The 13,316-nt window shown below is 46.9% G+C and overlaps 1 protein-coding gene across 11 annotated transcripts in view; it reads right to left on the reverse strand.

Annotated features, from left to right (window-relative positions):
* LOC130533158 (furin-like) overlaps positions 1-13,316 on the reverse strand; it is a 116,963-nt gene that overhangs the window by 51,414 nt on the left and 52,233 nt on the right. For all 11 annotated transcript variants that reach the window (XR_008952497.1, XM_057046356.1, XM_057046355.1 and 8 more), the window contains 3 exons: positions 2,517-2,554; positions 1,913-1,992; positions 957-1,045 (listed from right to left, as the gene is read on the reverse strand). Coding sequence is in view for 10 of the 11 variants with exons in the window: in XM_057046356.1 (XP_056902336.1) it covers positions 957-1,045; positions 1,913-1,992; positions 2,517-2,554 (207 nt within the window). In the remaining variant the exon portion in view is untranslated. The remainder of the gene's footprint in view (positions 1-956; positions 1,046-1,912; positions 1,993-2,516; positions 2,555-13,316) is intronic.

The raw sequence follows: 13,316 nt of genomic DNA on the forward strand, positions 1-13,316 counted from the left end.
TCACATCATAAACAAACTGTTCTGTTATCATTTTTAGGGCGTTGCAGCAGTTTGTCTGCAGCCGCCGGAGTTATCGTGCAGTCTTACATTTCAACAGAAAAAGTTGAGAAAAAGGGAGAAGATGCTGAGCTCAGCACTTCCTCTCATCCCCTCCAGAGACCCTACAGGGTATTCCACTAATTTAGCATGCTATCAAAGGCAAGACTGGAATCTGCAGCAACATCCCAGTATATGGTGGGCACGAACACGTGTGGATTAATCGATCGGTGATCTTAAATTCTGGCAAGTGTAAACTATAAATGAACTGAAACACCAGCGGAAATAAAGAATTTTTCAACCTGGACACAAATAAATGCACTCAAGGCAGACTTGGAGAAAGTTTCAAGATAGAAAACCTACAAAAAGGCGAGTCTTATTATCAGGTCTCAAGCACACCCGCAGGTTTGAGGTGCACCCCTCCCTCCCTGCCTCCCCCTCTCTCTGATCCTGCCCCTTCACCCCCTCTTCTCCTGTGCATCAGACTGTGTTTATTAGTCAGGATAAAATGGCCTCAGCGAGGTGAAATTACAGCTAATTTAAAAAACACACTGTCTTGCACATAAACTCGTTCCCTCTCTTCTGTCCCTTTGACAGGAGGCTCTGATCAGCCCCTGACAAATGAGCGGGGGTGGGGGGGTCAAAGGTCAAAGCTCGCGACAGAGTTCAGATGTCAGGGTTCAAACGAAGGACTCCGCCATGTTTCATGCCGATGACACTGAAAGAATGCTTCGGTAGTGGCGCTCCCTATGGGAAAATTAGGCTTGACTGCAGCCGGCGTCAAGAATTACGTGAGGAAATTCTGAAATGCCTCCTCAGTCGGATCTTAAAATCAGACGACGTCCAGCTCCAGAAGCCGCTGCCGTCCACCCACCACCGGCGTCCTACTGTCTCGCTACGGCCGACAATTCGTTCCTCACCTCCGATCCTGGCATTGAAGGCGATGCCCACACCGCAGTAGGAGTTGTTGGCCTCCATGGCAACTTCCCCTGCGCAACGCGTCCCGTGGCTGAAAGAGAGGGAGGAATAGACGTTGGCTGCACTCTGAGGCCGAATGTGAGGCCGACGTGTCGACCTGGGAGCAACCCGAATCACGCCTGGCCTGACAATTACCCAGAGTGCACGCTGACGTCAAAGCCGGTGCAGACAAACTGGGAAAGGTGTTTTTCCTACGAACGTCTTATTCAGAACACACATTGTTACGCACAATATTGTGATATTTACCAACCTAACTCTGATGGCTTTTAAAATCTCTTTAACATATTTACAGCAGTATAATTACGTGGTATTACACTGTGACTACGACAGCCTTCAGCCGACTGACTGCTAATGAAATCCCCTTATTTACCATCACTGAGCCTGTTAGGCTTTCTATTCTCACAGTGCAAGAGTTAGTTTACAGTGATAACAGTGTCAGATTTATCATTGGAAGCGATTAATAATTCATTCGGGTTCCTACGGCAGTAAACAAAAACAGGCCTTTGAGTCCCAGATTCATCATCACACCACGCTGGCTGCTGAGGTAACTGGGTAAATTAATTGAGCCCGCGGAACACTGTCGGTGACCTTTATTTCATTTTTCAAGTTTTGAGAAAGAAAACAATCAGAAACTGCAAGAGTCTAAGAAAAAAAACCATAGATCAAAAGTGATGGTTCAGGGCCAGGTCCGTTCTTTCATCTCCCACTTTTCTGGATTCGAACGGTGATCACGAGATTTGAAAGACACAAATAACTAACAATAAAATGCATCTTTTCAGTCTCACAGGCTGACACTGCAGCCACAAACTGATGGGATATCAGTTTAAAATTTTGCTTTTGCTATGATTTGCTTCAGCCGAATCTCCCTTAAATGACTGAAAGGCCCGAGAAAACGTACCTATTCAGCTCGTCTTGGACGGGCATGGGGTCATGAGACAGACCGTGCGCGGAACGCACGTCGAAGCTGGCGAGGGCTTCCTGGAAAAACAGACAGAGGGGATGTAATATAGCGTTGGTCTCATGACAAAACATCAGAGTGACATGACAGGAACTGACGGAATGGCGCGGAAAACTCTTAATAATGCCGTTTGAAGCGGCGTATTTCTCCTGACTGATGGTGATCGGCGCGAAGCCGCGGCTCCGAGTGTTTTATGTGCGCCTCGTAAAAGCGAGCGCGCCCGGATGAATAGTTTGCCAGCGTATACGAGCATAACGGGAGGAGGACGTCTTGGCAATAAACGGTACAAGAGCAATTATGTCTATGTCTCCAGCCAGGTTTTAGCCATGCCAGACAATCTGCTGTGGCAAAGGAGAAGTTGGCCTGTGGGATTTAAAACGCAGGCAGGATTATATAGGACGAGGCAGGAATGCACGGCGACATATGCTTTATGGTCAGGTTGGAGGAAACTGGAAGCAAAGTTTGTTAAATTCAACAGCACTGGTAGGAATAGTAAGCAGCTCAGTGTGAAGTAGTCCAAAAAAAAGGGAGGGAAGTTACTCACAAAGTTTCTGGTCAGGTCTTTGTTTTGGTGATCTACACCTGAAAGTGAAAAGTGAGCACAGTGAGTACGGAGCCGCTTCAAGTCATCAGAGCTCGCCGGTCGACGGGTTATTAAAACTTTGAATTTTCAAATTGGTGTAATTAATTTGCCAAAGTGGGAACAGTGAAGTCCAATTTTAATAGCATGCCATGTCAAGACGGCGGGCTGTGCTTTAGGAGGCAGGGCACTTGACTGATGACTGAGAGAACAAATAATCACGGGGAAAAAAGATCTCTGAGTGTATTTATTCCAAATTCTTTGCTTCACACTTCACCTTTCTAGGCATCATTTTAATTCTCTCTTTCCACATCAGTTGCCTTTCTTTCACCCCCCCCCCCTCCTCCGCAGCGCCCCCCCATCTTTTTGCCCCCAACCGCCGCACCCCCCCCTCCATCTCTGCTGCATCAGGGCTCCTGTGGTCTCAGCGAGACACAAATGAATGAGGGCCCCAGGAGGGCCTCGCTCGCTCTGCCACACATCACTTACTCTCTCTCTCTTTCTCTCTCTCAATCACACAAACGGGACCTGCCAGCCTTTGTCCCATGCAGGCACTACCTCCTGGTTGTCATGGTAACCGACCGTCGTCCCCCCCCCTCCCTTTGCCGCTGATGCCTGATTGTGTTGAGCTTGCGCAGGATGGATGCAGCCCTGGGTGGGTGCAGCCACATGGCAGGCTTGCCGGGTCAACCGGCTACCTGAACTCCGATGCCTCTCTCTGCCCTCATCCCCCCATTTTCGCCCTTTTCTGTCACCACGCTGGAGCTCGGTGCGTATTCCTGCCCTGCAGTTGTAGATGACGCACCGGTGACCACGCACCGTGACGCCGCTAAATGATGCCACCATTGTTTCATCTGCCAGAGGAATCCCCTACAGTTAGTAAAAACCATTAAAAGCAAAAAAAAATTTTTTGCATTCCGGATGCGGCTGACTACGCAGCGTTTATCAGGTGACGCCAGAACGTTCCATTTTGCAGCGAATCAGCAAGCAGTGTGAGCAAAACAAGGCAAAAGTCAAACCAAGAAAACTCAAACCGACGCGGATGATTCTGTCAAATTTTAGAGGGCGGCAGGAAGCGTGGTAGCAGTTGCTCGAGTGTGTTTAACAATCACAAAGTTGTGAGCCTTTTATGGATTTTTAGTTTCTTACTAGCGAGGGAACGACAGAGCGAGGCAGAGAGACAGAGAGAGAGAGAGAGAGCGATCCAGCCAACTTTCCCTCTTGCTTGAGCCAAGTTGGATTTCCACACTGAACAGGAGGCCAGGCAAGGATGCTGAGTAGGTTTGCAGTGCTGCGATTTAAAGTTTGAAGCGATGCTGCGCTGCGGACCGGCAGCACGTCTTCATATGGAATTGGGGAGATTCATTAAAGAGTTCTGAAATGTCATATCTTCTCCAAATCCCCCTCATGCTGATCTGTTTTCCTTTCTAATCCCCAAACTTCATCATCAGAGGAATCAGGAGCGTGCCATATCTCTGCCGCGACGCAGATCACTCGTTTTTGCTCCAATATTTGTCCTTTTTTCAGCTCTCTATGCTTCGACTTGGTATTTACGTATTTATGTCCTTATGTGCAAACCAGTGTGAAACACTGACGCTCAATATTTGAGAAAACATTTTCGAGGAGGCAGAAAAACCCGACATTATCATTAAAAATGCGGTTTTACTGATGCAAATAACGACAATAATTGCTTTCATGTTTTTTTTTTTACATTCCAAGCAGGCATCACAGTAAAAACTCACCTGACTAATTCAGATTCAAGTTTCAAAGCTCTTCTGTTCTGTCGTGTCCCCCCAGAACACAAAAAAACCCACGCCGCTACAAACAGCGGAGCTACGCTCTTATGTGAAATGAATTGCTTGTCTGCAGGAGGGAAGGGAGGCCGCTTTATTAAGACTTCATCTTCCCTTCAACTCAATTACAAGGTAGACGCCTTAGCGTGCATTCAGGCGTGCTCCCGTGTTGCCGCCTGTGTGTCAGATACCAACACGGCGAGAGTCGGGCTTTAGAAGGTGACACCATCGCTCCCCTGTTTCCGATGGAGACATCTTTGGAAATTAGCGTCAACCGGAAGCAGTGAGGAGCGCATGGAGGGGGGAGGAACGGAAGAAGGGAGGAACCGCCACAGTTTGCCCCTCATGGTCCTGGTCGCTGAGATAGATTATCTATCGATACAGCAATTAGGGCAGAGTTAGTGTCTATTAATATGTTCTTTCACACACCATATTCAGCTTATTGTGAGGAGAGTTGTGTATCACACCCCTAGCGGGAGCCTGTGGGAGGATTCTTTCACTTGTTTTGCTTGTGAATTCATCAAGCACATGTGGAGATTAGGACCGACATGTGCAAGGAGTCAGCATGTGTATGTTCAGCACTGCTGGGTCTCATGGGTCAATTCCAACCTCAAAAAGCTGCATTTTGAAGAACTGGGGAGAAAATAAAAATATATTCAGTCAGGAGAGTTCAGCCAGCACCACCACACTACCATAAATACAGCCATAAAAACACTCCGGCATAATCCAAGGTCTTCCGAGTGTGAGCGCAGAAAGCCACGTCTCACGGTTAGATGAAACACTGTAGGTGGCGAAGCCAATGCAAAACCTTCCATGAATACAAATGTTTTGAACCTGGCTGACCCAGTCTAGATTGTGCTTATGCAGGTGTGTGCGCGGCCGCACGCTGGCTGGCGTGCGTGCGTGTCAGCATTCAGGGGCAGCAGCTGCACTCCATCTCCCTGCTCCGGCTGCATTCGTGCCGGTCCTTGGGGTCAACAGCGCGCGCACAAATCAGACACCCAAGATGTGTCAGAGGCCATTTTGAGCCGAGGGCGAGTCGTGCCTGAGCCACCGCCGAGAAAATGAGCAGGTATCGCTCCAGAGGGGGGCCCCATCTGGGGAGTCTCGCCTGGCTCGTGTCACTTAGCTCTCATCTGTAGGAGGAGGCATGCAGGATAAAAGAGCAGAAGTTACCAGACTGACAGGGATTAGGAGGAATATTCTGCATTAAGGCTGCACTGATTATTTGTTGGTTGTGGCTCTCTGGCCGCACACCTCGCTTTCATTAGCCTGCTCAGCTACTTAAAGAAAGCTGGAGTGGACAGTGGACACTCGCTTGTAATTAGTCGGCTTTGTCAAGGGGGTGTGTGTGCGTGTGTGTGGATTTATAAAGTGAGAGGAAAGCGTAGGGCTGATCTTCACCAGATTAGGGTTGTCACGGCACTTGAATTTCTAATTTCGGTACGCTAACCTGATTATTAATCACTTCTGTAGCCCCTCAAAATGTCTAAATATGAGTTTTTTTTAAAAAAAAGAAGATTCTTTCTGGCTTTCTTGCTGAAAAGGGGTGAAGTCAAGGCTGGCCCTGGAGTGAGGAGTGGAAGGAAAACAAGGGCAAAAATGCTGGAGCGGTGGAGCTGGGAAAGAAGAATATTAAAAAAACAAACAACAAAAACTGTGAAAGTAAAGAAAGGATGCAGCGAGACCCTGAGACAGAGAGGACAGAGAGGAGGTTGACTTCTAAAGTGGAGCATTAGTATTCAAGCGACACGCATTTGCCACCCCCTCACCACACCCCGCTGCCCAGCGGTCGGCGCTCCTCCTGCGGTGGACCTACAGCAGGAAGGTGGCAGAGGAGAGGGTGGGTGGGTGTGTGTACGTGTGTGTGTGTGTATGTGTGTGTGTGTGTATGTGTGTGTGTGTGAGTTACTGTAGCTCTGAACTTCATTTGAGCGGCTCATTTCAACCACTTCAGAGAGAACTCCTTCAGTTTTGTGCGAGTGTGCCTCTTTCTGTGTGTGTGTGTGTGTGTGTGTGTGTGTGTGTGTGTGTGTGTGTGTGTGTGTGTGGAGGGGGGGGGTATTCAGCTGTCATATTACCGTCATCATTTCTGCAATTCATATTTCAAACCCTACCTGCAAAGTTAACATTTTCTGTCAGGCATCGCTTGAAATTTCTTCTTACTCAACACAACTGTGAACCTTCACAGCTCTGCACGCCCACATGCGCCGACAGTGATCCAGGAGGGTAGACGTACAGTAGGAACCTCGCCAGTGCGGCAAAGTGCTAAACCATGATTAATATAGTCATACTGGAGCGACAGGGTGGCAAAAACACAAAAAATAAATCATTCTGACTCATATAAAGGTCTGTTCTTTTATGATGTATGCTAATACTGCTTTTATATTTTGAAACACGAGTTTATCAAGTGGAGTACCAGACTGAAAACTACTTTTTTTCGCCGACTACATGCAGCTTTTCAAACTTTAGAGCCTTGTGCACTGTTAAAACAACTCTGTTCCACTAAAATAATGGGGGCTTACAGCAAAAGTCACCAATATAGAAGACACTCCATCTGGGTCTCTGTTTTATGGTGGATGACTGGACATTGACGCCTCCAGGATCCGGAAATTACAACTGTAAATATTCATCTCTCTGCAGATGTGGTGGTTGATGCACCGACATGGACATAATTTGACCAAAAACTAAACATATTTCCAGCCATGGAACCAAAACAACTCTGGAGTCTGACAGAAGTCCTGGAGTCCCAATCAGAAATCTGCTGCTAAATGGATAAAATACATTCTTTTCAGTCTTTGCAGATCTGCACTTGATTAACAACAAGGCCCAGAATATTCTAAACATCACATAGAAGCTGTGCTGTTACTTAAAATGGTTATTAGTATCTCTGATACATGTAATCTGAAAATCTGCTCTTTATTCTCCAGCTTCACGTTCTCATTCTGACCATCGCAGCAGTGAGCGCCAGGCACACCGGCGGCGGCTTAAGCAGGGCACAACATTAAGCTGTTTATTGTTCATAAATTGAAGAGAATTGATATGTCCTTGGGCGAGAAAAGGGTGATTTTCTGCAACAGTTTCTATGACTCCCTTCGCTTAAGGCTTCCTGACTCCTCCTCTGGTTCCCTGCGCTGCTTTACCCTCATTTGACTAATTATATTCAACCGAACAGTGTTGACAAATTCATTCTGAAATCCATTAGTCCCGTGGCGTTGTTTAAACAATGCGCACGTTAATGTCCATTGCTTTAATACCCCTGATTCACATTCTAATAGCCGTCTGATAAATCAGGTTATCTGCGCCACCTTCTACGCGCCGTGAAGAGCGGAAATTAGAGAATTATTAACTATCCACGGTGTTCTGTCGTCTTCGGGTGTGGAGGAAGGAAGAGGAGATGAGGGGGGAAGAGAGAGAGAGAGTGCAAGAGAGAAAGGAAGGGGGAGAGAGAGAGATATTTGAAGGATGGATGAGGTTAAAAGAGACCAGGGGGAAAATAGGAAAGAGATAACATGGACCATTAAGAGCAGCAGGACTAAGTGACAGTAAATCTAGATGAGACTAAGACAAACAGTAAAGAAGAGAGAGTGAGTGTAGAATATAAAATACCATAGAGGAGGAAAACAAGGGAGCCCTGGGTTACTGTGTACCCCATTTAAAATGGGATTTCACTTTCTATTAAACCATATTTACCACCTAGGCGAGCGCACAAGGACACAACTCTGTAGGAAAACGGCAAAACTGATGAGAAATCTCATTGGGATTCCAGACCAAAAATAAAAACAATTGACTTCTCGTGCTTCCGTGTCCAACTGTCACTGGGGTGACGACATCGCCTTTAACGAGAGGCGTCCTAACTGCTGTGGCTCCTTCTCTGTCTCCGCTTTTGGTATTTGAAATAATCGGCTTCTCAGAGAGAAAGCGGCGCAGAGGGCGGCCACTCGAGTCAGCAGCAGGTGTGATATATCCGGGTGGTGGTGTGATGGAGGGAATGTTCAGTGGCAATTTTTTTAAATAACCAAAAGGGCCCTTTACTGCCTCCACTCTATGAATCAGCCCGTCTCTTCGCCACACTGACGTGAGCCGACATCCTGACATCAACAACTCTTCCTCTCGTTAACCCAGCTCGTCTATAACGGACTCAGAGTCCGTCGGTGTCGGTGACGCTGCCGGATTGTGCGGATTAGGAACTCGGGTCTGATTAGCTGCTTGTTTACCCACCCGCTCCACCATGATCAAGACCACGGGGCTTCAAGGGCAACACCAGTGGAGCGTGAGCAAGACTGTGCGGCGCGTGTGACACGGTCCTGCCGAGATGCCGTCGTGGCGCGGGGCGCTTAATTAAGAGAACTGTGTGTGTGTTCTGTGGGTGGAGCAGCTGGCGGGAGGCGCCGGGGCCAGAGAACATCTGCAGGAGGCCGCAACTCAGCCAGCCCGCTAACAAACACCTAAACAAACCCGCAAACATGCACCTACGCACACACTCCCGCCCGTACAAGCACGCGTGGCTACACATCAGCGCCGCTTGGCAACTGACACCGAGGAGGAAAAAAAAAGAGAGAATGTGCGGACCCGTTAAATGCTGCCATGGACACTGCTGCCATACCAGTGGGACTGTCACCATAGCAACGCAGTGCTGGTCATGTCACCCTGGTTAAGCGAGATGGTTGACAGCAAGAGACAGTGAGAGATAGGCAGGCGATAAAAAGAGCAAAACACAAAGGCGGAGAGCAAGAGGGCATTAAATAGCGTCCACAATGCTCGCGCCAGCCTTGAAACAAAGGGGTGAAAAGAATGACAGAGCGGAGGGAGAGGGGTGGGGAGAGGGGTGGGGAGAGGGGTGGGGAGAGGGGTGGGGGGACAGGAGAAGAAAAAGGCACATCTTTCACAATCCTGGTGCGGATCCGAAGAGTTCAGGAGCTTTGAGAAGTTGAGAAGCACCACAAAATTTTAATAAAACCTCCGATTTTTAGAAAATCCCCAACCAACACAGGTGAATCGCAGGGAGAAAAGAAAAAAAACAGATTTCCAGCATGTGGAAAAATGCGATCTAACATGAGCAATAGCTGCGTATTTTTTCGGAATGATAAAGCAGGATACCGACCACCCCTCTAGCCGGGGGCCTCATTTGTCCGGCGTAATTGGAGCAGAGTATCGTCATTAATGGTTAATCATGTTTAAAGACGGAACCTTTAAATCATCTTCTGTTTGTGTTCTGATAGGCAGTTCTACCACAACAGTCACGTTTATTGTCTGCTGAGGCTGATTTGCCTGGGAAGTAATTATGATTGGCTTTAAATTCCACGAAAAATCAGCAGGCTGGTAATGAGGCCAGCCTTTAGCTGATGGAATGTGATGTTACGCAGGTCAGCGGCAGCTATGTGATCCCGGGAGTCTAATTGTCTCGAACCACAGAAGCACTCGCTGTACCTCGCGACTGTAGCTGGTGGAATTCCGTCAGTCTCATCCGCCCCATGTGGGTACATCCATGAGTGATTATGTTTATGTGTTTACGTGTGCGTAGGTAAAAGCTGTGGCGCGACAGATTTCCACACAATAATGAATCAATACCTGCCCTTCGCAGATTGTTCTTTACTGTATCGACCTGCAGAAGGAGCCTAGAGCATACGTACTTGACCCTTGACCCCAACGAAACAATAATATCCCTTTGTAAAAAAAACACGTCTCCGCGATTGGCCACGGGACCGTCGAACCGGAACGACAACACGGAGATAATTTAGTGTCTCTGCGCCCGTTTGGGTTTTGTTTCCAACAAGGACACCGCAGAAGTTTGAGGCTTGACATTTTTTAAGTGCAGCCAAGCTCATTTTCTGGGTGACTGGTAATGACGTGCACACCTGGCTGAATCGCCGCCGGCAAAACATTAGCGAGTGCCTTCGAAAATACGGGATTATCAGAAAGTAAGTGGCGGTAATGAAACAAAGCGCTGCACTTTTGAGGAGCGCTGAGCAGTTCTGCAGCTTTAGATTACAGAATTTACAGCATATAAAGTGAAATGTTGAGGAGTACTTGCTAGCAGTTGCTACACAGCGTCCGCTCATTAGGATTTCCTTAAAAATCCCATTCAAAATTCCGCAAACTAAGCAACTGATCCATCCCGTGAAGGCTCAGCATGAGTGGGCAGTGTGCTGGTATCTATAATTAAAGTAGAGTGAATAGTCATGAAGGTAGATTTTAGGTTTGCTGGGGGAAATTGTGTGAGACAGAGGTTAGATAAATTTAAAAAAATCCCATCGCGCGAAACATCTTTCAGCTCTACTTCGGCGGGGTGATGTCTTTTTCCTCCGTTTCTCTGTACTTTTGAAATAAAGCCGGTGTTTCAAACGGCAAAACTGTGCTTGAGAAATCCCGCTGAAGGACTGAATTTATGAAGATTCACTGGAGAAGTAAATGTTTTGTTGCCATAACTAAACCAGCACAGACTGAGGAAATAAACACATAATGATTAATTCAAAGGCCTTCACTTAGAAGATGGTAATAAGGACGTAATCTGAATGTGTGTGTGTGTGTGTGTATGTGTGTGTGTGTGTGTGTGTGTGCGAACTCAGCATTAATGACGCCCGAGTTCAGCTTCAACCGTGGGATCAAATACACGTTCTGTTAAATAATGTAATGTACAGGCCCAGTGTGACGGTCCCGTATGGACAAGAGAGGGACGATGGGAGCTTAATGTATAGCTGGTACCGTAAGTGTGTCAGCACCCGTTATTAAACACTCTGGGGCTGGAGGGAGGCTCGCTGCCAAATATATCCTCCATTTTCATGTGTGTTTATGTGTGAGTAGGACGGCGGATCCGAGATGGTGTGCGTGCATTTGTGTGTGTGTGTGTGTATTTGCAACTATGTCTGCAATATGTGTCACTCATCAATAATGTACGGCTCTAGGTTCTCCCCTCTTCAAAGCTAGTGGCAGTCTACTGTTCCACATAATTAACTCTGTAAAACACACACCACACACACACACACACACACACACACACACACACACACACACACACACAGCCGTTAGTCTTATACAGTTGAAAGAACCATGGACAAACATATACCAGTATGATTGAGCCCAAACACAGGAGATGTTCTCTTTTTCTGAAGGTTTAAAAGGAAAAGGGAATTTTCCCACTTTTCCTTCGTGTTTACTGGCACCGCAGCAAATCTGACGTAGCGATGTTGACGCTAAGTCCAGCTTCTGTTTTGGGTTTGATGGGAAAGATTGCTGATCGATACTTTTATCCTCTGACGCGGCTCCAGAGCTGCAGTAACTGGGCTGGACCGTCTGGCGACATCAGGCTCCCAGTGAGGTTTCACGACCCCATTGATAATATCTCTATAGCGTCCCTCACTTACACGACATAAAAGAAGAACAAAAAGAGCAGGCTAATGCTAGGTGGCGACAGAGGTTCAGAACTAAAAACCAAAACTCGGGATATTTCCAATGATGAAGCCTAAATGAAGACAGGATGGTAGCTAACCATGTTTCACCAAATATAAATGGCTAATAAAGGAATAATCAAGCAGGAAATGGAATGATGGGCATAATGATAATGATTTTGCGTGTCGACGTGCGTGTCTCATTGGATTTTGCATTTTGTGCTTTTATTGAAATGGATTAAAATAGTCAGAACAGCGGGGCGGCGGGGATCTATTTTCTGACAGTTGTGTGCTTTGAAACCGTGCTCTGGGAAGGAGCCGTTTAAAACACACAAACAGACACGCGGAGACACATCTGCATACGCGCACACGGGCACGCACGAGCTAGCGAGCGGTGTTGATGCCAGCTTGGAGTGATGGTAATATCAGAGACCGGAGGAGCTGCTAATGAACACCGCGGATGGGAAGAAAGGCTCCAGCTCAATCCACTAATTGCCTTAAAAGCTTTTCATACAATTTACCCTGTCACCAGAGATGGCGGTTTGAGTGTGCGAGTGTGTGCACGTAGGAGGGTGGGTGGGAGAAGAAAAAGAGATAATTCTGAGAAAACATATTGTAAGAGCAGGAGCAAGAAATGCACAATGGTTTCTACACCTACGCAGCCCCAATCAGACGCAATCTCGCACACGCACCGGGACGTCTTATTCAGCCCAAGCCAGTTGCATTTGCAACCACAGTCAGTTGTTCCCAACACCCCTAAAGAGCCAAAACCATTGACCACACACACACACACACACACCACACACACACACACACACACACACATGCACGCACACTCATTCCAACAAACACACAGCACCGCCCGGCCCTCATTAAAGTAAAAAGCCTGCTGAGTGTTTTAAGCAGCATTTAGGCCACAACAGAGTCATAAATACAGGCAACCCTCCGATATGACTCCCCGACTTATTGTTGCTAACGCGCTAACGTTGCTGAAGGAGCGTGAGAGCACACGGCACAGCGCAGAAGCACGTAGAGTTTCTGTAATTACTGTTAAAATCCCACTATTTTCACTGCCACATGGGTTAAAAGCTGCTACAAATTGAACGTTTGTCTAGGTTTAAGGAGCCATTGTGTAGAGGTGTTAAATTCTGGCACCTCCCGGCCAAGTTTTACACGGCAGATGCATCATTTGTACAAAATCAATACGTTTTGAAGGACTTAACGCGCTCAAGATGGAATTTTTCGCCGGCTAACATTCAAGTGTCACGTCAATTCAAGCTGTTCCTCACAATAACTAATTTTTTTTAGGCTTCTCAATTAAACAAAAAAACAAAAAAAACCTCCAGAACGGACTGTTTTCACTTTCCTGAATGTTTTAAGGTTTAATGTTGGTAAAAACAAAATAACAAATTTCCCTGCCAAAAAAAAAAAAAAGGAAAGAAATTGTTTTTGAGATTTGGCCCGAGTGCTGGGAAACAAAACACTGCCCACTATCCCCTCAGGCTGCGAAACTTGTGATAAACTTTTCTCCACTTTTCCGACAATTAATATTTACGTGAAAATTAAAGAAAAAAAAGAAGCAA

This window comes from Takifugu flavidus, chromosome 10, assembly GCF_003711565.1.
Source record: "Takifugu flavidus isolate HTHZ2018 chromosome 10, ASM371156v2, whole genome shotgun sequence".
NCBI lineage: Eukaryota > Metazoa > Chordata > Actinopteri > Tetraodontiformes > Tetraodontidae > Takifugu > Takifugu flavidus.